This window comes from Thunnus albacares, chromosome 9, assembly GCF_914725855.1.
Source record: "Thunnus albacares chromosome 9, fThuAlb1.1, whole genome shotgun sequence".
In the NCBI taxonomy this organism is placed as follows: Eukaryota; Metazoa; Chordata; class Actinopteri; order Scombriformes; family Scombridae; genus Thunnus; species Thunnus albacares.
The window spans coordinates 5,660,771-5,687,524 of NC_058114.1; the positions used below are offsets into that span (position 1 = coordinate 5,660,771).

The window sequence follows — 26,754 nt, forward strand, 5'->3', positions numbered from 1 at the left end:
TTTTTCATTCTAAAAGTTGGTGAAGATGTAGAAAAGTACTCCTCTGCAGGCTACAGTCATAAATTTACCATGGGTGAGTCATCACTTATAAACCAGCTGGAACATCTGAACTACAGTCTGTGACAAAAAGTTTTAGATGTGAAGTTCTCGGCCATGAGGCAGTAAACTTTGTTGTTCACCAGCTGCTATCATTTCAACTTTAATTCTCGCCTGCCAGTTTTTCTAATAGAATAGTGAATGGAAAACAGATATTACAATCCAAAAGCTCTTCTCAAAAAATATATTTTTGAAACAGAGTAATAAAACACCACATGTCCAGGGCTGGGGTTTTATTTATTAAGATTTTTTGTTGTTGTCTGGTTTCATTGCTGTCATAAAATGACACTGGAATCAAGGTCAATCCGTCTGTCTGATCGGTGGATGAATGCGTTTTCGTAGCTCTAATACCCTTTTTGTATTATGAGAATGAAGTCACACACTGCACAAAATATAGATACAGATTCATTTTTAATCTCAAAACATAGGGGAGGGAAGTTACATTCATGTGGAACACAGTAACATACCATATATGGCGGTATGTTATTCAGCCAGTTTTGTTGTATTTCAAAGTGTTTGACATATACAGTACAGTTCACATGCACTAAAGAAAATATTTGTGTCCCCTGAAATACTCAGGGAATCTTTTTAGCTTATTTAAAAAGGAGTGCAAATTAGAAGGAGCACAGTTCAAACACGTTTGTCATATTAACGACTAATTGGGTTTTTTTTTTTGCATTACTTTTCATAACATACAGTACAAGTCAAAGAATATCTAAATAGTTATTCTGAATATTGCATCATGCTAAAAAATAATTTAGGAGATTTTCACAACACGTTTTAAAACTCAGAGCAGACTCTCTTTTGGCTGTCACTTTCAATTCACTGCTGGCAGGACTGGGAGACTTACGTTCAATATTCAGTTTAATGAAGCACCAGTAACTGGTACTTAACATTTTAACAGTTAATTAGTAATACAATCCACTGAAATTTCCATTTTGCCAAAGGTTGTGTCATTACTTTTAATATTTGATTAGCTTTTTTTCCCCCAAACTCTTTTAAATATGCAGTTTTTCTTCGAGAAATGCAATAAAAATATTGATGGATTACATTCAATTCAGTTAGCTTAATAACATATCAACCCTAAATGAAAATGTACAAATTATTATCAATTATTACACAATCCCGGCCACTAATGATTGGTCCAACAGGATGTGAATTGACAGCAAATATTAACCCAACCCTGCTGTATACATACATTTAATATAACATAAAATACCTGCAAGAGTTTACAATACACAGGATAATGTAGCTATATCAATATCTAATAGCCTGTTTACACCTGGCATTAACGTGTGTCTTGGGTGATACGATCACAAGTGGACAGCTCAACTGTAAGTACGTCCGTTCACACCAGGTATTAGAATGCGTCTCCACATGTGTCTTGAGTGACCACTTGTGATTGGATCTCATTTCCCTGCTCTTTATGTAAATAAACATGTAGCACATCATTTCCGTTCACAAAGACCAAATGCATTGTTGTTTTTAACCTGTGGGAGGGCCGGAGGTCTGTGTACCATCCATCCAAAGCTGTGATCATCTTATTTGATAACAGGATAAACAAATATACAATGCATCGTGTGCCCCCTCATGAAAATCAAATGCCCCCCTATTGATTTGCTCTTGCCAGGTCTGTACAAATATAGCCTATTTACAAATATAGAGTTATATTCGGTGATCTCCCTACAGCTGTGTTTCCCCATTGAGAGAGACGCTGTGTGCATTTACACACGAGGCACAGCAGTGTAACTTCATTGATTATTTAAATCTCCAGACACGCCGACAGGATCAGTCAGGATCTAATGTTAATTAATGTTCTGTGTTCTTCTACACATCCAAAAGGTCAGCTGTTACACACACACACAGTCCAGGTTCGTACAGTGAAATTGTTTGGAGTAAAGCGGCCGTTCTCCTGATTAATCCTGAGTTCCATTATTGTTGAGCAGTGCAGTAAAAATAAAAAACTGCAGTTATCAACTTGACAGGACAGAAGAAACTATCCAAGGGAAACAATTAAACATTTAGCTTCTGAAATATTTTTTTTTTATACAGACAAGTTATTCTCTGGTTTTGGATCAATTTCTATGCCAATTGTCGATTTGGAGAATATAACGGGTTAGGGTCAAGGCAACAGGAAAAATGGGAATCTGTTATCAAACGAGTTGAACACAGCTTTGGATGGAGGCTTCCTGGACTGGGAGGCAACGATGCAATTCCCGTGCCTAGTCTGCTGGAAAATAGAGGACATCAGTTGAGTAGGTGGTCATTCAGCGTGGCCCAAGACACATTCGTGCATACACTGCTAGAGGAATGTGGCCACATGCGGCCAAGACCACCTCCAAATATGGTCAGAGCAATCGGATCTCAGTGTGTCCTCAATACGTCTTGGTTGTGTTCACACCTGTACTTAGAGCTGTCCACTTGTGATTGGATCATCCAAAACGCATGTTAACGCCATGTGTAAACAGCGCCTAAGTGCAATCCAGTTTGGCACAGTTTCAGATATTAAGTGTTCACTTACTTCATTGTTCATTGTAAACACAAACTACAGTCGCTATTTCACAAAGAACTAAAGATAAGTGAAGGTAGTGCTGGGCGATAAAGCGATAACGATAATTATGTCAATATATATTTTCTCGATGACAAAACATAATTCATTCAGTACTTTTTTGGTGAAGTGCCCTGTTTTCTACAAGCCTTTCCTCAGCCAACTGTACTTCTATGGAAAGAATGGAGAGTAGAGTATGGAAGGGAGGCAAAGCGAAAAGTGTAGGATGATGGGCAATGGAGAATGGTGGAGAGAGGACTTCAGTTGACTACAAGTTCAATAAAGATGGTGAAAATATTGAAAAAAATGTTCCTGCAGGTCAGTCATTGACATTATTTCAATTTTTATGGCCTGTAATAAATGCATAAGTCATGTCTGAACAAAGAGAGCTAACACCAGCTAAACGGTTAGCATTTCCAAACAATGCCACAACTAGAGGATCCATCGATAAACGCTCCAAAACAGATTTTTTTACATTGAGAAATGTTTATGCTGATTATTATATTCAATCAATTGTCACCTCAAACCTAAAAGTTCATTCTTTATCTTGGAAACAGTTTGACAAAAAACAAATTACCTAAGAAAGCAAGCAACAGACAAAACATTTTCAGTTACAGAGCTGGTTGTTGTATTTTGATCCTTGAGTATAAGTTTTAAAGACAAGGTATAAGACTGATACCTTTGGAAAGAAGTGTAACATAATAACATACAGTATATTGTGATAAATATCGCTATCGATATGGTAATTTTAATTGTGAGGATATTTTCAGATATATCACCCAGCACTAAGTAGAGGTAAAACAATATCCCATCGTCATCCAATCTCCCTATCTGTACAGTGCAGTCCACCAAGACACGTCTTATCTAGAGGGATTGCATGCATGGAGCTGGTGTGGACAAAGGAAACAGTCAAGCATGTCACCCCATCCTTGCAGATTCACAGTATTCATAGATGATGTCAAAGGGTTAATGAATGATTTACAGTTAAAGTCCAGTCTTATGTCCATTGTGGTTGTCATCAGATTTGGTCAAACAGACCTCCGTTGGCCTTGTGCATGCGTCCTGTTGACAATATCCTGGTACATTTTGGACCTGAGGAATCGTGGGTAGGAGTCTTTTTCCATGAGGCTGTAGACTTTAGCCTGGACCTCGTTGAGGCTGGTTGGGGAGGGATCCTCCAGACTCTGCTTGGTCTTCTCCCTGGTGCGGTAGTCAATGTTTACCTGCCAAGATAAAGTATGCAAATATGCATTTCGAAATATGGGGAAGGCCACTCGTTTAAAAGTCATTAAAATGATCACATGCAGCAGCATGGTGTATGAACAATATAAAATCCACACCACACAACCATAAACGTAACAAACACTCATTCTTAAAGTGATATTCCACCCAATATTATGCTGTTGGTTTGTGCGTATTTGAGTGCCTGTCTGTTGCTTCTCCACTGGTCAGAGGACTGCTTTGTTCTAGCTCAATCATTGGCTACTTGAACTTGCAGCTTCTACTTTATGAGACAAAAAGTAGCATGGCTGAGTAAAAGTTTAATAATGTCGTACATTTACATTTTGACATTTGGAAAATTGTAAAAATGTACTTTCATCCAAGGGGAATTACAATTGAGGCAAGATAATTAAGCATTAGAGGACAGTGACTCAAAAGAGCCGTGGTAAAAATTGTCAGCCCAGCCTTTTAGTGAATTTAATAAAGTGGGGATAACAGTGAAAGACGTTTTCCAGCATCATTAAAATCAAGGGAAGAATACGTGGCCACTCGAACACCTAACCACCCACACAAACCTCTCTTGGCGCCTGAACATCAATGAACTCCTTGAAGATCTTGTTTGCTTTTGACACAAGCTTGGTTGAGCTCTTGATTTTTTTGTAGTCCTCGCAGGCCATCCAAAACTCAATATTCTCGTCACTGAACTCTGTCTTGAGAAATGTCCGGAAGGCAGCCAGGCCATCTGGAAAGGACAAATGAATCAGATGATAAGGGGGGGTGGGGTGAGTGGGTAAAAACAACAAAAACACTTCAAAACATGATTGATATTGCAGCATAGCACCTATTTCTGGATAGAAGCTGAGAACTCCTTCTTATATGGTTTATCATATGATACACGTGATAATACCCTTCATCCTATGTTGATATTTTTCCAGTGTGTGCACTCTTTTTTCCCAGAAGCGGGAAACGGCTGTCATGATTGGAACACAAACAAATCAGAACAAAATCCTCCCACAAAGAGTTTTTTTTTTTTCCTGTCTTTATCAGTCAAGATAAGTGACCAATTAATGTGTTCCCCATTGATGAAAACGCAGAGGAAGGGCATGTTTTTCTATGGGCCTGTGTCACGTTGACATGTTATTTCAACCATTCTCGTGTCTGCTGTTTACCTAATAAAGCTGGGCAGAGGAGAGGGGATGGTCCATCTGTGCATATGCAACAACACTACTCATACAGATAGATACACACACACACACTCATGAGTGTACAATAGGGATGTGCAGAGGGTCCAGTATTTGTATTTGTATCTATATTTGTTGAGGCAGCAAAATGATTTGTATTTGTATTTGTATTCGAATAAAAGTGGAAAGAAGCTTAAAAATGTAGTTTTTGTTTTTAGAAAATTAAAGTGTTACAATAAGTTTTCATGAGTAAACTACCTTAAGATGGAGGTCCCCACACTGGGTCTTGAACTGGAATCTCCCAGATCATACACAACTGCGCTGACTACTGAGCTAAAACTTTACTCATCACCTCATTGCAGACACCCCTCTACCTATTTATACACCCATAACACAGAGACAGCACAGTGTGTAATGTGTAGAGTAATGTGTATAGAGGAACTTCAAAGGCGATTATTGCTTTGCACTTTTCATTTATTGCCTGTTTTTTACAACCTAATTTTGTGGAAAGGAGAAGGGGAACAACAGGCTATGGAGAGTCCCTTGGGAGCAGACAAAATTTTGTAAAAAAATAAAACAATAAAAAAAAAAAATCCAGTCAAAAATAAATATTCAATCACATAAGCCACCAAACCATTTATCATCAGACATGTTATTTCCCTCTAGCTGTTACATTATTTCCAAGCCATTTCTAAGCATTTAATGGTTATTCTGGTTATTCTCTTCTGACATTTGCTGCACTGTTTATTTTTGTTCTTTCAACATTTTGATGGTTGCCTTGTAGTAAGGGGATTTGCAGCTCCTGAACTTTTAAACGGTTAGATTTCACCTGCCATGTATTTAAGCTTTCAACTGAGTTGCAGATGTTCCTTTACAAGAAAATTCTGTTTAAGTACATGCAGCCTTTTCAAATCCCATTGGATTATCTGAATGGATTTAGACAAGACAAGACTGGACTGGTGAGGTCTTAAAGGTAACTTAAACAATGGTTCATCTGGAGAGGAGAGGGGGCTGGGGGTCTGTAGCTTGGTAGGTGTCTGAGGAGGTTAGACTGTGGCAGTTTGGAGGTGCCAGCTGACAGCAAGGAAGGAAGGGTTGATTGACACAGAAGTCATCAGGAGGCACGGCATAAATTTCCATAGCTATGCTAATGACACATAGCTTTACATTGCCATGTCATTCTCATGTATTTTAGATATCAAGTGATGGATGGCAGAGAATTTTCTTCAGCTCAATCAGAACAAAACTGAAGACTTGGTTATTGGCACTGAAGCTCAGAGAAACAATCTCAATTTGAAACTCCAAGCATTGGCATTAAACCCCCGTCAACAAGTAAAAAACCTGGGGGTTATCTTTGATTCAGATCTTAGTTTTGAAACTCACATTAGAAACATGACTAAGAATGCATTTTATCATCTCAAGAACATTGCCAGAGGGAGATTGTTTCTCTCTGAAGCCAACACAGAGTCACTAATGCACGCCTTTATTACCTGCAGGATTGACTATTGTAACGCGTTTCTTTCTGTTCCATGTGTGTTAACTAGGATCAGAAAGACAGCACACATTACACCAATTTTAAAGTCTCTGCACTGGATATCCGTTTGCTTCAGAATTGAGTTTAAGATCCTAAAGCTCTTAATGGTCTTGGTCCATACCTATTTATCAGCTGCTTTTAGCCTATGAACCCTCTGGACCTCTCAAGGCCTAAAGGCACTGAAAGTGTCTGATGTGTGCGTTTTGAAGCACACCTATTGTGTTAAAGGCCAAACTCACACCAAAAGCATTATGAAGCACGTCAAACTGCCTTACTCCAACCTTGCTTTGATTTTCGAGTGTCAAATGAGGACCTAACGACCAAAGGTGTGTTTTTGCAGCTGAAAAAGAGAGAGATGGAGCGAGCAAGAGAGAAAGAGAGAGAGAGAGACAGTGCGGCAGTAAATACAGAGAACAACAGGACAAATCTGTGTTGGTTCTTTGGTGTTGGCATTTCAAATCTGTTGCCTGCAGTGCACCGTAGGAACATCAAATGACGCACGTCAATTATGGCTTTCAGTGTATTTGGGCCGTCAGGTCTTCTGGTAGTGGCCTTTTAATTATCCCTAAAGTCAGAACAAAAACCCATGGTGAGGCATCCTTTTATTACTATTTTAGTATTTTATTGTTTTATTTTATGCTATTAACCTTTCATTTACATTTGATCTACTGTTTGGAGTCTTTATTTATTTATTTTCTAATCCTGTCTCCGGAGTTTCCTCATTGCATATCGATGAGATTTATGATAGCATTTACTCAGTTCCTGTTTTTATTGAGTGTTGTTATTATTGAGTGCTTTGTTAATTACAAAGTCATTTACCGCTTTGTGTGTGAATGGGGGGTATGGTGGGGGGTATTGTTTTATTGTGTGAAGCACGTTGTGTTACATTTTACTTGTATGAAAAGTGCTATTCAAATAAAGTCTGATTGATTGATTGATTGACTGATTGATTGACTATTATGCAGCCTCTCAGTTCAGCCTCTGTCTCTGATGGGCAGTCTTAGCTCCTGTCTCTTTAAGGCCCCCCTCCCATGAGCCTATTCTGTTCTGATCAGCCAGCTTTCCTGAAGCCTGCCGAGGGGCAGCCGTATCAGTCGTGTTAAGTTACTGATGATGAAAACCCAACATTTCCTGCTTTACTGCTTCATATTAAAAGCTTTTAAATGACTAAATAATGGGAGACTTTTATTGTGAAGAATTTATTGGAAATTAAATATGTTTCACCGAATTAGCAGAGCTTCATTAGCAGTGCTAAAAACCTGTCAACACAACAAGACCAGCACACCTCCAACAGGTAAACTACTTATTTTATTTTGCCCTGTTGCATAATGGAAAAACACTCACAGCACTCACACCTCATTATTTAACATGTTGGCCATATTTAATATCAACATCTGACATTGTAACATTATATATATGACTTAAAATAAGGAAAAGAATAATAGCTCCCCCTTAAGGCAAGAATCTAGAGCAGGTACTTAGCAGGAGTTCAGTAAATCTAGCTGAGAAATTTAAAGCACAGCAAGGGAAGCTGATGAACTGACAGGAGACTGTACAGAGACTCAAGCCTAAATACATCACAGCAATTAGGAGCAGCTGGGAGTAATAAGGACACTGCAGGGCAGCTGGGGCAAGAGGCAAACATTGGAGACTCTGGAGTGATCACATAGCCATGATATTTAAAAAAATATATAGTTGCCAAGCTCAAAACATGCATGCTATGCTAAATTCCTGAAACGCTGACATTTTGATTTGTTTGCATGCCACTCTGGATAACAGTCTCAGCTAAAATGCAAACTGTAACCCTGATACAATATGCTTGAAAAGCACAGCACTGCTGCTTGTCAACCAATGTTCTTGCACTCATAAGACATGTAACAGCTGACACTGTGCACAGGTCAGGCCCCCAGCAAAAGCACAATCAGCTTAACACACTGCAAAATGACAATAATGATACTTGTATGAAGGCAGGTCTAAGTGTGATATTCAATTCCTCCTTTCAGACGAGCTTATGTGAATACAATATCCTATCAAGGGTACATCCAGTACTGTTTTCCTAGAGCTTTGACATTACTTATGTAATGTATTTGTGTGTGTTTTCATGTACATGTTGTAATTCACCTCTCTAATGCTTGGTCAATTGAAACAGGATACGCAGGTGTATCACGCTCTCTCTGCCTGGGGAAGGCTCTATTCTTGGATCTGTAACAAACTTTATGTTTTCCGTGGGCAACATTAGCTTTCTAATGGTTATGTGTCAAACCAGCATGTTATGTCACAACCTTGAGCTGAAAAGAACACAAAATGTTCAGGATGTTTATAGCTGTCTTTCAGTCAAAGCTGTCTGACCCTAACTGGCACTGTGTTTGATATGATGGAGTTAATCGCTTGAATGACAGACCTGTGTGAAAAATTGTGCAGCCTAGTTTTGCAAGCTCAATCAAAGCTTGGAAAACGTAACTGCTATTAAGGACAAAACAAAAACATGATTGAGGACCTTCTTTTTCTTGTCTTTTCTGCTAAAACCTACAAAGAATAATGAAGATAAGATAAGAATGTCCATAGAATATGCAAAGGTTTTTGGTTTTGGCAGTCAGATGTGATTAGGGTTGTGTTGTTAATTACTCATATCCCACAAGAAGACAAATTTGCATGTGACATTACCAAAAATATTTTTAAAAAAAAACAGAAATCAAAGAGACAGCCATCAGAAGCAATTTGCATGGAAAGGTGAAGAAAATTGGTTGATGAAGATAACTGGAAAGCACATCACTCATGTTGTTGGCAATGATTGACTCACTTCCCCATTTAAAAATCAAACATTGTTAACATTATTTTAATAGAAAAGATTGGCAGTGACTGGATCAGTAGGCAAATGATTAAAATCCTTAAAGGATTGGAAAGGACAGGGCAGGAAAGGACCCTGTGGAGTTTTCTTACAGGTGACATAAAATAATTCATCAACTGTTTTGGCAATTAAGTCATCATTTAAAGCATTAATTTAGCAAGGACACCAGACATCTACTGGCTCCAGCTTATCTTATGAGAACATTTGCTGCTCTTCTCTGTTTTATATCATTGTAAATCTAATATTTTTTTCAGTTTTGGGTTGTTGGTTAAATGAAGCAAGACATCTGAAGATGTTACACTGGACTCTGGGAAATTGATTATGAAATTTCACAAATAAAGTGGACAGACTGAGAACACACTTGTGTTTTCCTTAATCTGTCGGTTAAGTGAGTTTGATGTCAATGGTCGTACGTCACATCACTTGTTAGCCGTTCGAAAATAAATGCATGACCTGTTTGTGCAGATGGATGTGCGTGAATGAGTCTTTCTTTCCCAGTGTGTGTTTGGTCCAAGAGGGGAAGGTCACAGACAAGTATGTGACTTATTATGAGGTAAGGAGAACTCACAACACAGAAATTAGACCGTTACATAAGATGGGATTGGATTAAGAAAATGGACTTGTGGCCTGTGCAGAGTGAAAAATAGAAACTATTAAAGAAACAGCAAAGGGAATATTTTACATCATCATAGCTTTAATTTTCTTGATGCTTGCTGCACATGATTCGTGTGCAAGGGACCATTGTCACTAAAAATTAGAAAATGTCCACTTACATTTGTGAGAGAGAAGGTGATCAAAGGATTCAGACCATTGAACAACCTCATCCGTTGATAGTCTGATGGAGAGAAAGCGAAAGAAAACTGCCTAAGTAAGATGCTAACCAACCACTGTGCTTTCATGCATTTTTAACACCGCATGTATTATTGAAGGGCAGCTGAGTTTAATGTATGATTTATCCTGTGCTCACAGCGGTTCTTCCGCTCAGGGCTGTAAAGTAATTGTAATATCTGGTTACATTTACAGAAGGATGACAGCAAGAGGAAGAGGAAGAACAACAGCTGACCTTCGTTCACATTTGAATGCTCCCTATCTATTGAGCATTTGTTCAACACATTCGAGTGAATTTAAAAAGCTCTATAACAATGTCACAGAATTTATAAACCTTTGCCACATGTTTTTCATGTGTAGTTTACAATCTGACTATGAGTTAGAGCATCTTGTTGAGTTGTAATGGATGAGAAATGTCTGACTTGGAAATATGTGCAAATCGAGGCATTGATAAGTCTAATGACTGACCTCATTTGAACTATTGGTGGTGTTTAATATATCATTGTGGCATTAGGCTGCTAAAGGTTGAAGCATTTAAAATTCAATTCACTCAGTTCGATTCAATTTGATCACACTGAGAGAAATGTTCCTCTATTGGCTTGCATTTGTAATTGGCTTGTAAGCTGTGAAAGCTGCTTCCAGCTCCAATACAAACATTTTCACTTTGATGTAGAGAACAATAATAAGATAAAACTATATCATGTGACCATTTGGTATAAAACAACAAAAAGTTTAACCTGTATAGCTGGTGTATAGTAGTGCAATAAAATCATACTAAAAATATTGGAGAGCCAGATTTTCTTTCAGTTTGTTTTTTTTTAAAGATGTTACAACTTTGAAGACCTAGTGTCGCATGTACAGTAAATTAATTTCACACAACAGAAGCTTTTTAATTAGTTAAAAATACAGTATGTAAATCCTACAGAGGTAGACAGGGGACTTATTGGCAGACTCACTTCAGACACCTGGCTGTGGTTTCATGGGCAGGAGGCAGGAACTCGGAGAAGTCACTGTAGGAGTCAGATTTGTTGGACAGACAGCCTAGTCTGGTCTTCATGATGCTGATCCTGCTGAAGAAACACAGAACAGTTATTGTTTTCCTTTGACTGCCCTCACACCTTATGTCAATGAAGGGACACCCTCCATGTATGCAGATTTTGATTTATGTGTATGGATGTCATTAGAGACATAGAGATAGTGGAATGAAGATATTATATTCTGAGCAATGCTTGGATCAGCAGGTTGTCAGTTGAAAACCAACCATAAGCTGTGACAAGATGTGGAAAGCGAAAGAGTAACTTTCTTCCGTACATTAGCAACTATTTAGCTGCATATGAGCCCAAACTGCTTCAAACCGAAGATTGAAACTGCCAAACTGGGAAGAAATGCCCAGTCAATCTCCCTAGATAATCAAAGAAATGATGCTGAATGCCTGTATTCATCAGTGTTTTGAGTGAAATTCCAGATAAACCAACTTCAAAATGCATTTTAACTACAAGCTCAGTACCATTAAGAACACTGCTGTCTGCTGGTTTTAGCTGTTGCTTAGGTGGCTAATCGTATGTTTTGGCTTCGTGTAGTCAGGCTGCCCCTTTATATGTTCAGATTATTTATAAGTTCTTCAATGTTGTTGGGAGACCTGCTGAATAAACTGATTGTAAGAAACAAGATGCAGAGAGATAAGGCCAACTGACTGGACAGGACTGGACTGGACATAGACAACAGGTGCAACTCCATATGCAAAAAGCTGATTCGGTGTGGCTCTGCCTCAGTCAGAAGGGAGCTCCAAACATCCCTGATACCCAGCTTCACATCCCGACTGTAGATTGAAGAGTTTGAGAAAACCCTCGCACACAACGTTACATGACTGCGACTGAGTTATATAGCAGCATGCTGGAAACTTTGCATTCTTGTTAAGTATGAAAAACAAGATATCTTACTTCTGTAGATTTAGTGTTCAGCTAATATGGCAACAGCAAGTATGATCAAACTGAACAAATGAAATAATTAAAAAACTAATTAGCTTCACTTTTTTGTTGGCAATAAACAAATGTAATTTTTTTTAGATCTGATTTTTACATCTCTCAAACTGAGGTTCGCTCTCCATCTTCCGCCACAGTCTGTCCCGTCTTATTTGTACACTTCCGCTGTCATGTGCTATTTCATCAGTGTTCTGCCTCAGGGACACATGGGTCACACCAGATGGGGCATGGTCGTAAAGATGCTCCATCAAAGGCCAAACACGTCTGTAAAAGTAGGTCTATTTCACTGAAAAAAAAATATGGAAACCACTGGATGGACAAAAAAACTCAATCTGTCTTAATACATTCTGGAAAAATCTTGAATGTAGAGAGTCATGACAGAGGTAACACAGGTAATCATTATATTCTGTTTCCAGTTCTCCTTTGTGGTGTTATTAAAGGTATCCTGTGAGGTTTTTGACCATCATTAGTGCGATGAAGCAATGTTTTTGAGAATGGGTCCCCGTTTGGTTAGTATACTGTATCTGGCATGTACAGATGCAAACAAACAAACAAACAACAACAACAACAAAAAAAGAAAAAAAGAAAACCCAAAACATAAAAAAAACACCCAACTCCTGGGTACCTTTTTAAAATTAATTATCTAGGTTTCTTGTCCTCTTACAAGAAAGCAGAAAGTATCTTACTTATTATAACTGTGAAACGTGAGGTATACATAGGTATGAATTGATAATAAAATATTAAAATGTCGTCTCATTCCAACAAGAAAAATAAGTATTCCAAACTTTCTGAAAAAGACCTGTAAAACCTCAAACAAGGTATCTCTTCATGTTTGTTCTGCCGTAATAAGAGATCCTTACAACCTGATTATTGTCAGCTTGGTTTGTAGAATGCTACATTTACATGATGCTTCCTTGGCTTTTTGTGACAAATCCGTGTGAAAGTCTCCACAGTAATTAATGACTATGGCAAGTTTGAGAATAACTACAACATTTATTTATTCACTCAGCTATCCTTTCATACATGCCATTCGCCTTAAAAAGCTGCTATTTCTTTTTTAGTACTTCTTTCTCTTGGATGGTATCTGTGCAGTAGCAGAGTTGGAGCAGTGGATTGTTTTGATGCTTGGACCTTGAATTGGGAACATTGTATGAAATGTACTGTTCATTATCCAAACCGAAAGACATTCGCTGGTATTAATGGGCTTCATCCACCGCAAGAATGCTAGGGCTCTTTAAAATTTCACTTTATGTCCTCTACCACTGACAGGTTGTTCTGAGGTATTATATGTGTGTGTGCGTGAGAGACAGCATGTGCATTTGTGTTTGGGTTGGAAGAAAATCAGGTGTCTGAAATTGCCTGTAAAAGAACATTGGATGACAGTTTGCTTTTGCTATTAAGAGTTATTATCATAGATGTGAATATATTAGTTTTTTCCAGAGAGGACTACATGAGTTTGCAAAACCATCAACAAAACCTGCCACTCTCTGCCATGAGCAGCGTTTGTTTGTGTTTTAATGGAGAGCTGACGGTCTAAATGCTTTTTCAGAAGCTTTTCTACTCCATCAAAAATAAACGTCAGGGAGCAAAACACTGAAGGCTTTGCAGCTTGTTTTGGCACCACTGTAGATATGACGTGATCTGCCCTAGAAACACCCATGTTATATATCAGACATTATACGCTGGAGATGCACTGGACTGGAAGAGCAGTTTGCGTGTCATTTATGTGAGTCATAATCTCAAGGTGCACTTCATTTGCTGATGAATAGTTATTTTCAGAAAGGGCTGAAAAAAATAATGGCCAGAGATATTTTAAGTGTAGCAGACTACGTATTGACTATGACTATGATCGAAGTTCACTAGTGAAGGTCAAGTTTTTCATCACATTCCTCCATAAAGTTGTGAAAGGTTACAAAAGATTGTTGTTTGGATGACTTTCTCTCACACAATGACGAAAGCAATGTAATGCCAACACTGCTAATACTTTGTCTAATAATAACAATACAGAACATTGTTCTTAAAGTCTGCTAGGGAGGCAAAAAATGTAAACTTCAGGATGGGCCTTATGAACAAGTAATGGAATTCTTTCTCTAAAGAGCCTGAATGTGTTTAGAAGATTAATTTACAATAGCAAATAATACATTTTTTAACCAACAGAATAAGGAAAATTTTAATTCACCTTCAAAATTGTAAGATGTTCACATTGAACATACCAACAGAAGTATCCTTAAGTTTCCTTACTATTTCCAGCAATTGAGCATGACTAATGTTTTCATGGTTATGTTTGAGCAACTCAAAGCACTTGGTTGTCGTCTTGTTTAAATATTATAAAAGTCAACAGTGACACAAGACAGGATGTGTTTACTTTTTCAGTATTCTACAAGTCCTCCAAATTAAATGACCACAAAGGTCGTTTGACCCTAGTGCCTCTATCGGCAGTAATCGGCAGGATAACATCATTTGTCTATGCTTTCCATCATATCTTTATGTTTTATGATGTGACAATGCTGTGGTTAAGGGCTGGTTAGGTTCAGGCACCAAAACCACTTGGTTAGGGTTAGGGAAAGATCAGGGTTTGGGTTGAAATGATCACTTAAAACTTGGTATGGGTTAAAGTTAGTACTACTTTAAAGTTAGGCAGCCTTCGTCGTCATGGCAACAGTAAACACCCCAACAATCATAGTTATGGTTTTTGAAAATCTGTCCTGACTCGTGGTTGGAAATGTGACACTCGCGGTTGGAAGCGGGAAGTGAGCGGTGGTCTCCTGAAGCAAAGTCCACTAAGTCCACTTTTTGTGCATTATGATCTAACCAGCTACCTGAACCCTCTACTCTTAATATTGAAATTTGTCACCTTGTATAGATGTCATCTTCTACATCATAATTACTACAGCTGCTAGATGGCGTCTGTCACTCAAACGTAACAATAGGTCAATTTTGATGACTGACATTACGACCTATTGTGTCGTTTTTCTTAGGAGGACAAGCTCCAATATTTGACCAATCCTCAATCTTTCCCTGACTTTAATAAAAGTGTTTTTCTGACTGTACTCAATTGTCAAAGTCCTTCACTTTCTGTGCCCACCATACACTTTTACAATCTCTTTGTTTTGTGTGGTATAAGATCATAACACTTCCTCCAAAATGTATCTGGAAAAACCATTTAGTAGTGTAAAGACCTAATTTTTAGTTGACAGGGTTTCTTGCTCTTGTTGATAGCTCCATCTTAGTCAAATTCCATCACTGCCCTTTAAGCTCCTCTTCCTTCAAACATGGACTGCATAAGATATAGCAGGTGAAAAAAACCAAAAAACCAAAAAATGGATTTCACGCAGGTTGTGTGTGCATCAATATATCCCTGTCAGACTGCAATTAGCGTCTGAGTTCAATGTAAACAAATCTGGGCCTGAATTTATTTTTGGCATGCATATGCAAATTCAGATACTGAGACTTGGCACATAAAACAGAAGCTTTAATCCACAAATATTGGAAGTAGCAACATTCAACAATTTATCATGGTTGAATTTGTATGTGTGTCAGCATGCGCCTTTTTCCAGCAGGAAAAGAGCGTCATGTGAAGCTGATGAGGAGGGACACGGACAAGTTAAATTGGACATAGATAAGTTTGCTGTGTGCCAAACTGTCAGTAACATGTTAACAGACCTCTCTCTCTCCTTCTGTTATGCCCTCTCTCCCTGTCTCCCCTTCTCTGCTTTGACAAATCCGTATCTCTCTGGCTGTTATGAGCTGCATTCATCGTCTGCAGTATGGTGCAGACACGTGCTGCCGCTGAGCTATTTATAAAAATCCCCTCACAAATCCATGTAGTCAGGAGGAAGCAGTGCATGTTCTATTCAGCCATGCAGCAAGCCCAGCTCCTGAAGGAACAAGGCTAAAAACAGCAACAGCACTCTAGTGTCTCAAATCTACATGAATCTAAAAGTACAGGCAACATCCGCTAGACCTCCTGTATCTGAGATGCCCGTCGGGGCTGGTGGATTAAGAAGTAAAAATCTAGATCATGGAAGTTATGTGTGTGTGTCTGTGTGTGTGTGTGTGTGTGTGTTCGAACATCTTCTTTGATGTTACCTAACTTGGTGCAATGCAGGTTTTCAGATTTCCCTTCATGTCCTCATTTCTGGATGCTGACAGGAGACACCCTGCAGTTTTATAGCAGCATGTAGTATTAGTTGACATGCTGCAAAGTGATTATGAAACAGACTTTGTATAATAATGAATAGATTAGATTGATGCACACATAGCCAATTCGAATGAATATGCTCATCATAGTCTACTGATTAGACATGCAAAGTATTCAGAGCTTTTATTTTGGTAATTTCTGTCTGTTTCCATAGAGAGTTATGTATGTCATTCTCTTGGAGTTGCTCGGTCTGGACAGTGTTGTGCTACACACTGTGATTACATATGCATGGACGGCTAGCTGCACATATTTGCAGAGACGTTGACGTTACTGCGAAAAGACACAGAGCAAGTGTGTGTCAGGTCATCTCTCAAGTTAAAAGAAGAACTTTTAAAGTACACAGGTCACGTCCCTGCTGTCGTTTCCTGCTGAGAGGAAGTAAAAATAACAACTGTCAAGTCAGATATCTGGACATTTTGTGGTGCATCCAATTATAGCAGACCATGTTTTTTTTGGCCTAAATCTGCAACAGTCTCCCAGCATACATCATACTTTTTTTAAACAATGCTGTTTTGTGTTACATTATGCCAATAATTTCATATACAAAACTTAGTCCTTGTGATAATTTGAATTCTACATTTGCAATACAATACACACATCACCTACTACTATGGCTACTTCTACTGCTAACACTAACTAACTAACAAAATTATAATAATAGAAAAAACTAATAGCATTAATTAAAAGTACATGATTTGTGTTAAATGGACAAAACACAGACAGATCCTTTAACACTGAGGATTTTGCTGGGTTGGTAGAATAGCACTGATTAATGCTTAAAGGAATAGTTCAACTATTATTCATATGCTTATTCGCTTTCTTGCTTTCAAATGTGTCCACTCTGACTTCCCAAACTTGAACATTTAGTCCTTCACGATATCTTACAGCCTTACAGATCCAGACAGAAACTGTCTCTGAAACATCCATAATTAATATTAATTCATGAACTTGTTAATTAATTAATTCATTCTGACTGTCAGTTTAGCTAACCCCCTCCAATTTATCAAACACAAAAACAGTCATTTGCTTGTCTTATCTCTGCAGAACCGCTGAACTTTGCATAGTGCTGTTTCGTAGATTTTTCCTTTTTTAAATTAGTCTCAGGACTTAGCAAAGTAATTTGAGAAATGTACAGTATTTGCAGAAGTAGACATGCTAGGGAATCTATAAAACAGGCGACACATATTGTGTATCTTCCAGTATCTTTGAGTGAATCAGTGCTGCAGTAAATAAAAGGGAAGCCTTCAAGTTGGAGGTTTAATTACTATCTTACGAATGCAGCACAATAGTGAGTAAAATAAATAAAATCAAAAGTAATCTGATCATTTTAAAATGTCAGAAGATGATAACATCTGATGTTCTGATACTTCTGCACTGTGACTCAGATGACAAATGATCCAGAGTGACTGAACAGCAATTCAGTCTTGGCAAGTCCGAGCATGTCCCTCTCCTCTCTGCAGCCAAATTTGTCAGATTTGGGACTTGAGTCACAAGAGCACAACTGTGGTACAGCACTTGTGTGTTTGCATTTGTGTATTTGTGTGTACCCTGTGCCCTGAGAGCGGAAGCCTGACTGCCCACAGAAGTGTGTGTCAGACCAGCTGATGTGTTGCCACCATCAGCAACAGTGAAAGGAGGAACCATGGCGGATTTTGGGTCTATTTCTGTCCTCTGTTTTGCTTGGCTGGCTTAAGTAGGTTTCAGGACGGGACTGTCCGCATCACACTCAGCCCCGAGGAGCTGCTATATGCTGCTCTAATCCAGAGAAGCATGCAACTACAAACACCTCCTTGCTTCACTCCGACTCTCCCTCGTGCCTATGTGTATTTATAGAAAAGCGAGATACAGACACAACACAAAAGGCAGAAAAATTGTACATGAGGCTAATATTTTCCCTTGAGAATTTTAACGGACAAATTCACAGATGTTATTTTTAAAAGAACTGGATTGTTTTAATCAGATTTTTAACCGCGATTTTATGTTCCTACATGTTGTTTCCTGGTGCCAGAGGACTCAGGTCATTGCTGTTTACAGTAAACAATGTCCTGTTTTGTTAAAGACAGCTCAGAAAATGCTTCTGGGAATAAACAGTGTGGAAAAAAAAAACTATGAGAAAATGCAAAAGACCTTGGGGCCGGATGTATAAACAATGTATACGCACAAAAAATCATGCATGCACCATTTCCTCACACAAATAGATATTCATAAAAGAAGAATGTGAGACAAGAATGGCACACCTCATCCATAATTCAGTACAGGCATGTTTTTTTTAGAGCAAGCTGTGGATATGATGAGGTGAAGATGAAAAATAAAATGAGAGACGGAATCGAAAAAATAAAATATTTTTTATGTTATTTCACTGATTGTGTGATTTGTTTACATTGGAAGCATAATTGTATTTCTTTGTGTTATTCATTTTATCCTCTGTTGTGAAGCAGCAGTTATTAAAGTCTGTTTTGGTGCTACAAACTACCTGAGATATCACCGCAGATAATGGATTACAGGTATATGTGATGAATTAACACTATGGGTGTGATACAGGCACAATTAGGTGTAATGTTTGCATGTATAGCTGCTCTGGTGCTGTTGTAGAACCTCACTGATGTGTCACAATCAGTAAAATTGCGCTTCTTCTTCTTTACTGATCCTTTCATTGACAGGTTTAACAAGTGGTGGAACAGGCAGAAATATCCAGACAGATGGTTAAGAGTGTGTCTACATGCATTTATGACTAACTGTGCATGTGCAAGCCAAATTCAGTAAAGATTTAGATTCATAAAACAGAACCATGCATACATACAGCTTTTTTTTAACCCTCCTGTTGTCCTCGGGTCAAATTTGACCCATTTTCAAATGTTTTTATATCACAAATATGGATTTCTTTCATCTAATTGCCTGAAAATCACATGGATGGCTCCATACCACACACTTTGCAAGTAAAAGTAATGATCAGTACTTTCATTGAATTTTGGGTGTTTTACTAAAATTTATAGCATCTGTGGACTTTTGTCCTCCCGAGTCAAAATTGACCCGGGAGGACAAAAGTTGCATGGTCGACGGAAAGACAACAGGAGGGTTAAATTCTGACAAACAGGAATGTACATGTGCATTTCTGTCTTTGTGTGTTTAGTTGTGAATCTACACAGAATTTGATACATTTGGCCCCTGTTGTTAAAAGTTAAATAAAAAATAGCATCAGTTTAGAACATTTGTGCCCTAAAGGTATTTTTAGAAAGTGATTTATAAACTTTTCCACTGTTGAATTTTTACTGGTTTTGTAATAATCAAAATTTAAGAAAAGACAATTGTATAAAAACTGAAAGTAATGAGCTGCGTCACTGTGAGGTGTTTCTACTTTTTGTCCACACTCATTTACATAGTTTACATAGAATACTAGAAAACATTCAGTCTGACTAATGGACTTAAAACTTTGGGCCAGTGAGTCATGTTCCTTCATATGAATCATATTCCATAACTCCAACAGTCCCTCAGTCCTTTCAGGTCTCCTGTGATGACACCTGAGCTCGTTGCTCACTTCAACAGTCTGATAGGTCAGCTTGGGATAAAGCTGCCCGGGGGCTCAGCGCATAACACCCTGATACTATTTTCATCTACTTTCTCTTCAGAAAGGTACACTCATGTATGGTTAGATTAATGTCACACCCCTCCCCATGCAGTCCCTCCTCTATCTATTTATTTTGTATCAACTTAATCTGTACCCACTTCACAAGCTTCAGCAGCTTATAATTTAATCTCCAAAATAATAGAAATGCACTATTCAGGCCTTGCAGGGACATGGTACATTATCTGTCTCTGTAGCATATTTGGAAGCTGAAAAAAAACATTTTCCCATCTGCTCAACAAATATTACTATCTGTATAATTTCATCCTCCCTTCACTGAGGTATACTAATGTTCATTTGGATTAATGTTATTCAGCAGGTGTTGTGTTGTTGCCACTTTTGTATTTCAGAAATGCACTGACAAACATCTATTGTAAAAGCTTTTGTTAAAATTGAAACTTGTACTAACTCTAGTGATGTGAGTAATTGTGATTGTGATTTTGAAATCAAGAAAAAAACATTTTGTATAGACAATAAAAAGATGGTAAAGAAAGTGGTGTATTGGAGAAATGGCTGCATGAAAATAATACATGAATACTTTATGTAACAACCAGGTAGGAAGAGAGAGGCAGCTTTCTATGTATTCATGCTCACAGGGTGCTGAAACCTGAGCATGCTGCAGGTGAAAGACAGCATATTATAGCCTGGACTTTTCTGAAACCTCACACAGGAGACAAATGAAAACTACTCCTGAAAATATCAGTAATGATTATGAAAGTAATACAGTACCTGACAAGATTAAATACAAATGTAATTTTCTTTTACCCTGTATGGACTATACATGATTGTTATCTGTTTTAGCGTATGAAGGAATGTAGTCTTTTTTGGCTCCAATTAGACAGTTTGGATTACTTTCTGTCATAAAGCCTCTTTGCAGTATGTAAGCAGCTGGTTTGAGAACAGCCAGCGATTAGAAGCTCAGTACATGAGTTCAAAAAAAAAAAAAGATGGAAGCGACTTGAGATGTATTATTAATTAATCATCCTTGATAAACAAATGACTCTGCTAACAAAGATTAATTGAGGTTTTTCTCATTAACAATTGTCACTCAAGTGTGCATGAATGCAATATGCTAAACCAAGCTCATGTCATAATGTGGTGTTTTCAAATTGCATGTTTTTTATTGCAGGACGATCAGTTAAAGCCTGATAAAGTAGATTCCTCTCCACATTGTGGTTAGTGTTGTACAGGAAACTACGGGCTAGTTTTATTTCTAAGGCTTGGAGATTTAGGCAAAGTAGACTGAATAATACACGCATACATATGAGATCAGTTTATGAAGGCATACAGAATAGACTATTCATGTTTTCCAATACGTTGTATATTTAGTCTTACACCTATGTACATGGAAATTGAGAATGTGCCTTGTAAGCCCGTTTGGGCATCTATTGATGAAAGATACTACATTGATATCAGAATACAGACCGTCCATCTGAGTAGATTTTTGTTGTTAGACATAATCTGCCAGTTTATCCAATAAGAGGGCAGACGACCCAATGCGAACTGATGAGAACGCGCATCAGGCACACAACTTACTGAGACTTACTGTTTGGAACTATGAATAACCCCTTTTACATTACACACAGATTACACTCATATGATCCATTACAAACCCCAACAACCCTAACCCTTATATAAAGATATTTATAAGGGCTGGTTTAACTATCTGGTTTGTTAGATAATCAACCACAACTGATAGCAAAATGTTTCAGAACAGTGGTATATTTAGAAACCCAATCACCTCTTTACAGCTACTGTCACAATACTGCATGAGTCTTTAAGTCCTTAAAGGCCCAATGAAACGGAAGTTAGAGCGTCTTAAGCTTCTATACTGTGACTTATTTCCCAGTATTTGATTGGGCCACATGTGCTGGGGTCTTAGAGTTAAGCGGAGCTGCAGAAAGAAACGGAGCCACAGAGGACTGTTGGCTCCACACACATCCCTCTCACCTGTCACCAGTGTTTGTCCATTGATATCCAAACACACATCTCTTCCTATCTCTCTCCATATTGCTCTGTTAGCTACTATGACCCACAAACAGTGAAGTGCAGTTTTATATGACCGGTGTGGCTAGCTACTCGCCCAAAGTCACATTTGATTGGATGAACTTTTGTAAACGCCTCTGAATGCAGGATGAGTCATCAAACATTTGAAACTGTTATACAGTAAAAATACTGATTTTTGAAATATATTTGGCATATAACAAGAGAAAAATGAAAAATTTAAACAGGGACACAGGATTAAAACTTGGAAAATGTATTTTTCATTTCATGGAGCCTTTAAATTCTGCATAAATCACCTGAGATGCATCTTTGCTCTCATCACAGCCAATTCTCAAAACCGCCTGCACTCTCGAATCTCTGACCGTTCTCACTCACTTTAGGCATAAACGAAGGGCAAACGAGGCTTCCCAATCTTTGGCCGAGTATTTGACTCACAGCTATGTCAGATTACACTGAAGTAAATCTGCCTGTCACTGGCTGGACAGGGCTATTAAAAGCACATGTGTGCCAAGGGTGGTCAGGATGATAAGGGCACACTACTGACTTGCATTAGCTTCTGGAGAACATTTCGCTTGGTGATAAAATTAGAGCTTGTCATCTACTGTAGGCTATATCTGAACTTGATGGGATGTGACTGACTGACTGAATGGGCTTTTTTATGGTCCAGCTGAATTTCTCGTTTGGGGGTGGTGTCAGAATAAGGACACCGAGACATCATCACTTACAGATTCTTTATAATTTTGAGATTTAGTTAAATCTGGATAACAGCCATAGCTTTATCGGCTTAGCGCATTCTGGAAAAGGAATATTCCCACATTTCTGCAAATCTCCGATATTGAAGCTTGGGTTAAAGTTTACAGACTGGTGGAATTCAGGTGCAGGAAGCCTGGAAGTAATTTGTCAATCCCGACTGAAGAAATGTGTTTGTAAACACTCTGAATATTTGCAATGGATTAGCACATCCAGCCAGTCACCCTCACCACTTTGTGTGATGAACCCTGTAAGGCAGGTGTACTCTAGTGGTTTTTTAATCTAGGCCTGTAAATCAGGACGCCTTGGCGCCTTGTTGCTTTCAGCTTAAGCAGCTCAGTGCTTCTGACTGAGCGCATGTCTCTTATCGCTCATTCTGCCTTTAACCATTTATGTAATCAGTTTGTTCCAGGGATTTATTTTGCATAGCAGAAAGCAGCTCCACGCCTAGACCCGTTGCTCTGTCTGCTAAAAGCATTTCTCTTCAGTAAGAGATTTGCAACTGTGCTGGCATGTAGCACACACTGACTTGTACTGTAGAGCTACAAAGGTGCTGTTCTGCTCGCTTAAATGCTTCGTCACATACTGCTGTAGCTGTATTTATCTGTAAAACAGTTCATAGCAGAATCTGCATACCTTTTGTATTAATCACAGTTCAGCTTGCAAAATATATAAAAAACAATAGTATCTAGACATGCAGATAGTTTTCTTTTCAAGATATTCATATAATATATTTCCGCTGCCATCTTAATATAATGGTAGTGAAGGGAATTTGGCTTATTTTTGCCTTATATTGGTTCATTGAAAATGTCTTTTTAAAAATTTCAACAGCAATGTGTGTTGCCAGAATCTGTGTTTTGGTTATTTTTGGTAAACCACAGACCTGTCAACAGTTTTCATCAGATCTACTCTCTGGAGAAGCAGCATTCAGTTTTTATGCATCACATATCTGAAAAAAAAACCTCGTAGAAAACTTGAGATCTGCTCCAACTTTTAGTTCTTTTAAATCAGCGCTTAAGATTTTTCTGTTTGCTGCTGCCTTTTACTCCCCCTCCAGTATGTTTTGTTCTTGTTCCTACAGTTGGATGTTTGGGCTTCATTGTGCAGAATGATGTATGTGCAGAGTTTGACACTAGAAGGTTGTTTTCACTTTCATCTGCTGAAAGTGGAACGTTTCTCTGTGCTCATTGAAAATCTGATTTTAAGGGACGGGCCTATGAGCATGATTTGTGACATGACAACTAGTATTGGAAGCCAAACCTGGTCCAACATTCAACTCACACTAGTGTGATGTGGAAACTTGAAGCTTCTGAGAATGGACTTTACAGTGAAGTAGAAGACATCTTGTGTCCAGCAGTTAAAGCTTTTTATTCAGGAAAGCTTTTTCACATCAACTCTTTTTATTTTCTTATGTGATATGTTGTGTTTTTAACGCTGTAGCTCCCTGAGATTCACTGCTAATGAAAAGTCCAGTACAAATTAAATGCATTGTTGTTATTATTATTATTATTATTATTATTATTATTATTATTATTATATTCTGGGATTTGTAATGAGGGAGAAGGAGTGGATGTAATTTGAAGGATTTTAAAGTGGTAATTATACTTTTTTTTAAGGAAAAACCATACCAACCACACATTATTGTTCCAAGCAGAATATTTGTATGTGTCTTAATACAGTACATGTCTGGAGGAGATCTTTAAATCAAATTAGGGCTTTTTATTCATATCTCATGCTGCACAGTAGTAGCACTAATACTTATTCTCCTGTTTTATCTGTCTTCTTCTATTTTAGCTTTTTTTTTTTTTTTTTTTTTTTTTTAAATTACATTTAAATGTGTCTTTTTATAATGTCTTGGGTTTCTTTTACATTTTGACTTAATGCCTTTTATGTTTCACATGAATCACTTTGAATGGCCTTGCTTTTGGAAGGTGCTATACAAATAAAACTTGCCTTGTCTTACCAACCAAAAACTCTCCCCCAAAAACTAGACAGCAATGTTCTGTGCATTAATAAAATCACATTCACCTCCATAGTATTGGAACAGAAGTAGAAATCTCAGTGATGGATATCTCAAAACAGATGTAGACCTCATCTCCTAAGAATTACATTCACATACAACTACTGTAATACGTTTTGTGGGAAATGTAATGCTGCCTAATATATATATTTTATTTTATTTTGTCATTTTGCCTGATAATTAACAGTAGAGAAAGACAGGAAATATGGAGAGCGCTTTGACAGTGGTCAATGGTAAATATGAAGCTACTGCCAGTAGTCGGCTAGCTTAGCTTAGCACAAAGACTGGAAACAGGAGGAAACAGCTAGCCTTGCTTTGATCACAGATAACCACATCTGTCTACCGGCACCTAAAGCTCTAAAGCTCACTAATGAACACTGTACGAGATATAACATGTGAGCTCTAGAGGTGCTAATAGGCAGATTTTGTTACTTGTGGACAGGCCAGGCTAGCTGTTTCCTCCTGATTCCTGTCTTAATGCCAAACTAAGCTTAATGGCTTAAGGTAGCATCTGATTTACTGTACAGACATGAGAGGGTTAGAGAAAGATCATGGTCATGGAATAATTATAAAAAAGTCAACACTAAATTGAAGCATAAAATGGGATTTTTTTAATATTTAACTAAAACCTTAACAACATGTTGGACACAGAACAGTCTCTGGTGTCCTTTGTGATAATTTGTAGGACGATACCTGGTTACCTGGGAAAATACAGCCAGAACTATCGTGCATGCCTAGACACCAGAGGTAAGTGAGAAAAAAAGGTTTCGAAACTGGGTGAATTGACCCTTTAAGTATCATGGTCAACAACGGACAACAACAGGGCAAATATGAGTAGAATGGGTTATGAGTGGAATAACTGACTCTTATGGACTCTTATGGACTCTTATGGAAGGGTTTGGATAAACCTCAACCTGAGGTGGCACTTGTGTGGGCTTCAAAGCCCCTCTCCATCTTTGATAGCTCTGATGACATTTTGCTGGACTGAAAAGCTCTCAGAGCTATCAGCATCAAGGAAAGAGAGGTGGGAGTGAGGGAGGGACGGAGGGTGCGTGTGAACTGACTTTCAATAGTGCTTACAGGAAATGGTACTAAAAGCATGCATGAATAAGCAATCACTTTGGACATGCAGCCAGACAAAGTGTACACAAACACCCATAAAATTATAGGAAAACACTCTTGTATGAAGCTTGTATTTCTCTCCTGCAATTGTTTCATTGCTGTTTCCAATATTAGCCACACAGATGTGAAATCACTTCAATAGTGTTTTCCCTGATTTAGCAGTAAGCCTCCATTCAAAAGCCGCAGATAATAATCAGCCCTGTGAACCATTAAGAATGACAAAGACCCACATAATGCCTGGAGCTCCGTGTCCACAGCAGAATTACATAACACTCTGTCATCGCATTAATTAATATGGATCCTTTACCTTGAGTCCGGTGTGTGCGAGAGCAGCTGGACTTTTTCTCCACTTCTGTTTTTTATCACTGCCTATCCCCAACGTGCGTTTTGGCAGGACGCAGCCTCCGTCTAGCCAATGCTGGTGTGTATTTGTATGAATCTGTACAGCTCAGGACTGAAGATATCTAGTGTTTCTGATGCCAGTGAGTGGGAGCCACACGCGGCATGCTCATTGGTGTGAAATCGTGGAGAGAGGGGAGAGAGAAACAGAGATGGATAGAGGGAGAGGCAGAGGGGGTGGAATCAGAGAGAGACGCAGGGGGAAGACAGCTTTGTTTGCACAGGGAAATCTCCAAGGACAACCCGAGCACATCTGTGAGGTGGTGAAGTGCTGTTCAGTATGTTGTGGTTGAAGACATGGAAACGTATAGTGCAGGAGATGAGCTGGGGGTGGATGTAGAGGTCTAGAATGAGGATGCTGTTGAAGGCTAGGATTCGAGTTTACCTCAAACAGGAAA

At 38.3% G+C, this 26,754-nt stretch overlaps 1 protein-coding gene across 2 annotated transcripts; it reads right to left on the bottom strand.

Moving 5' to 3' along the window:
- Positions 1–490: 490 nt before the first annotated feature.
- LOC122989713 (regulator of G-protein signaling 8-like) lies at positions 491–26,473 on the bottom strand. 2 transcript variants are annotated; one of them, XM_044362775.1, is made up of 5 exons: positions 26,265–26,473; positions 11,213–11,323; positions 10,202–10,263; positions 4,441–4,607; positions 491–3,867 (listed from the first exon to the last, which is right to left on the bottom strand). In XM_044362775.1, the coding sequence occupies exons 2-5, from the start codon at positions 11,311–11,313 to the stop codon at positions 3,673–3,675; spliced, it is 525 nt and encodes a 174-aa protein (XP_044218710.1). In that variant the 5' UTR covers positions 11,314–11,323; positions 26,265–26,473; the 3' UTR covers positions 491–3,672. The 2 variants fall into 2 exon arrangements, with proteins under 2 accessions (XP_044218710.1, XP_044218711.1); XM_044362776.1 differs by having other exon boundaries at positions 11,213–11,326.
- Between the last annotated feature and the right edge of the window lie 281 nt (positions 26,474–26,754).

Excerpts from the sequence above, each read along its gene's own strand:
- LOC122989713 (XM_044362775.1), bottom strand. The coding sequence starts at position 11,313 with ATGAAGACCAGACTAGGCTGTCTGTCCAACAAATCTGACTCCTACAGT. Across the intron at positions 10,264-11,212 it reads ACCACAGCCAGGTGTCTGAA|ACTATCAACGGATGAGGTTG; the intron begins GTGAGTCTGCCA and ends TCTCTCCATCAG. Across the intron at positions 4,608-10,201 it reads TCACCTTCTCTCTCACAAAT|ATGGCCTGGCTGCCTTCCGG; the intron begins GTAAGTGGACAT and ends TGTCCTTTCCAG.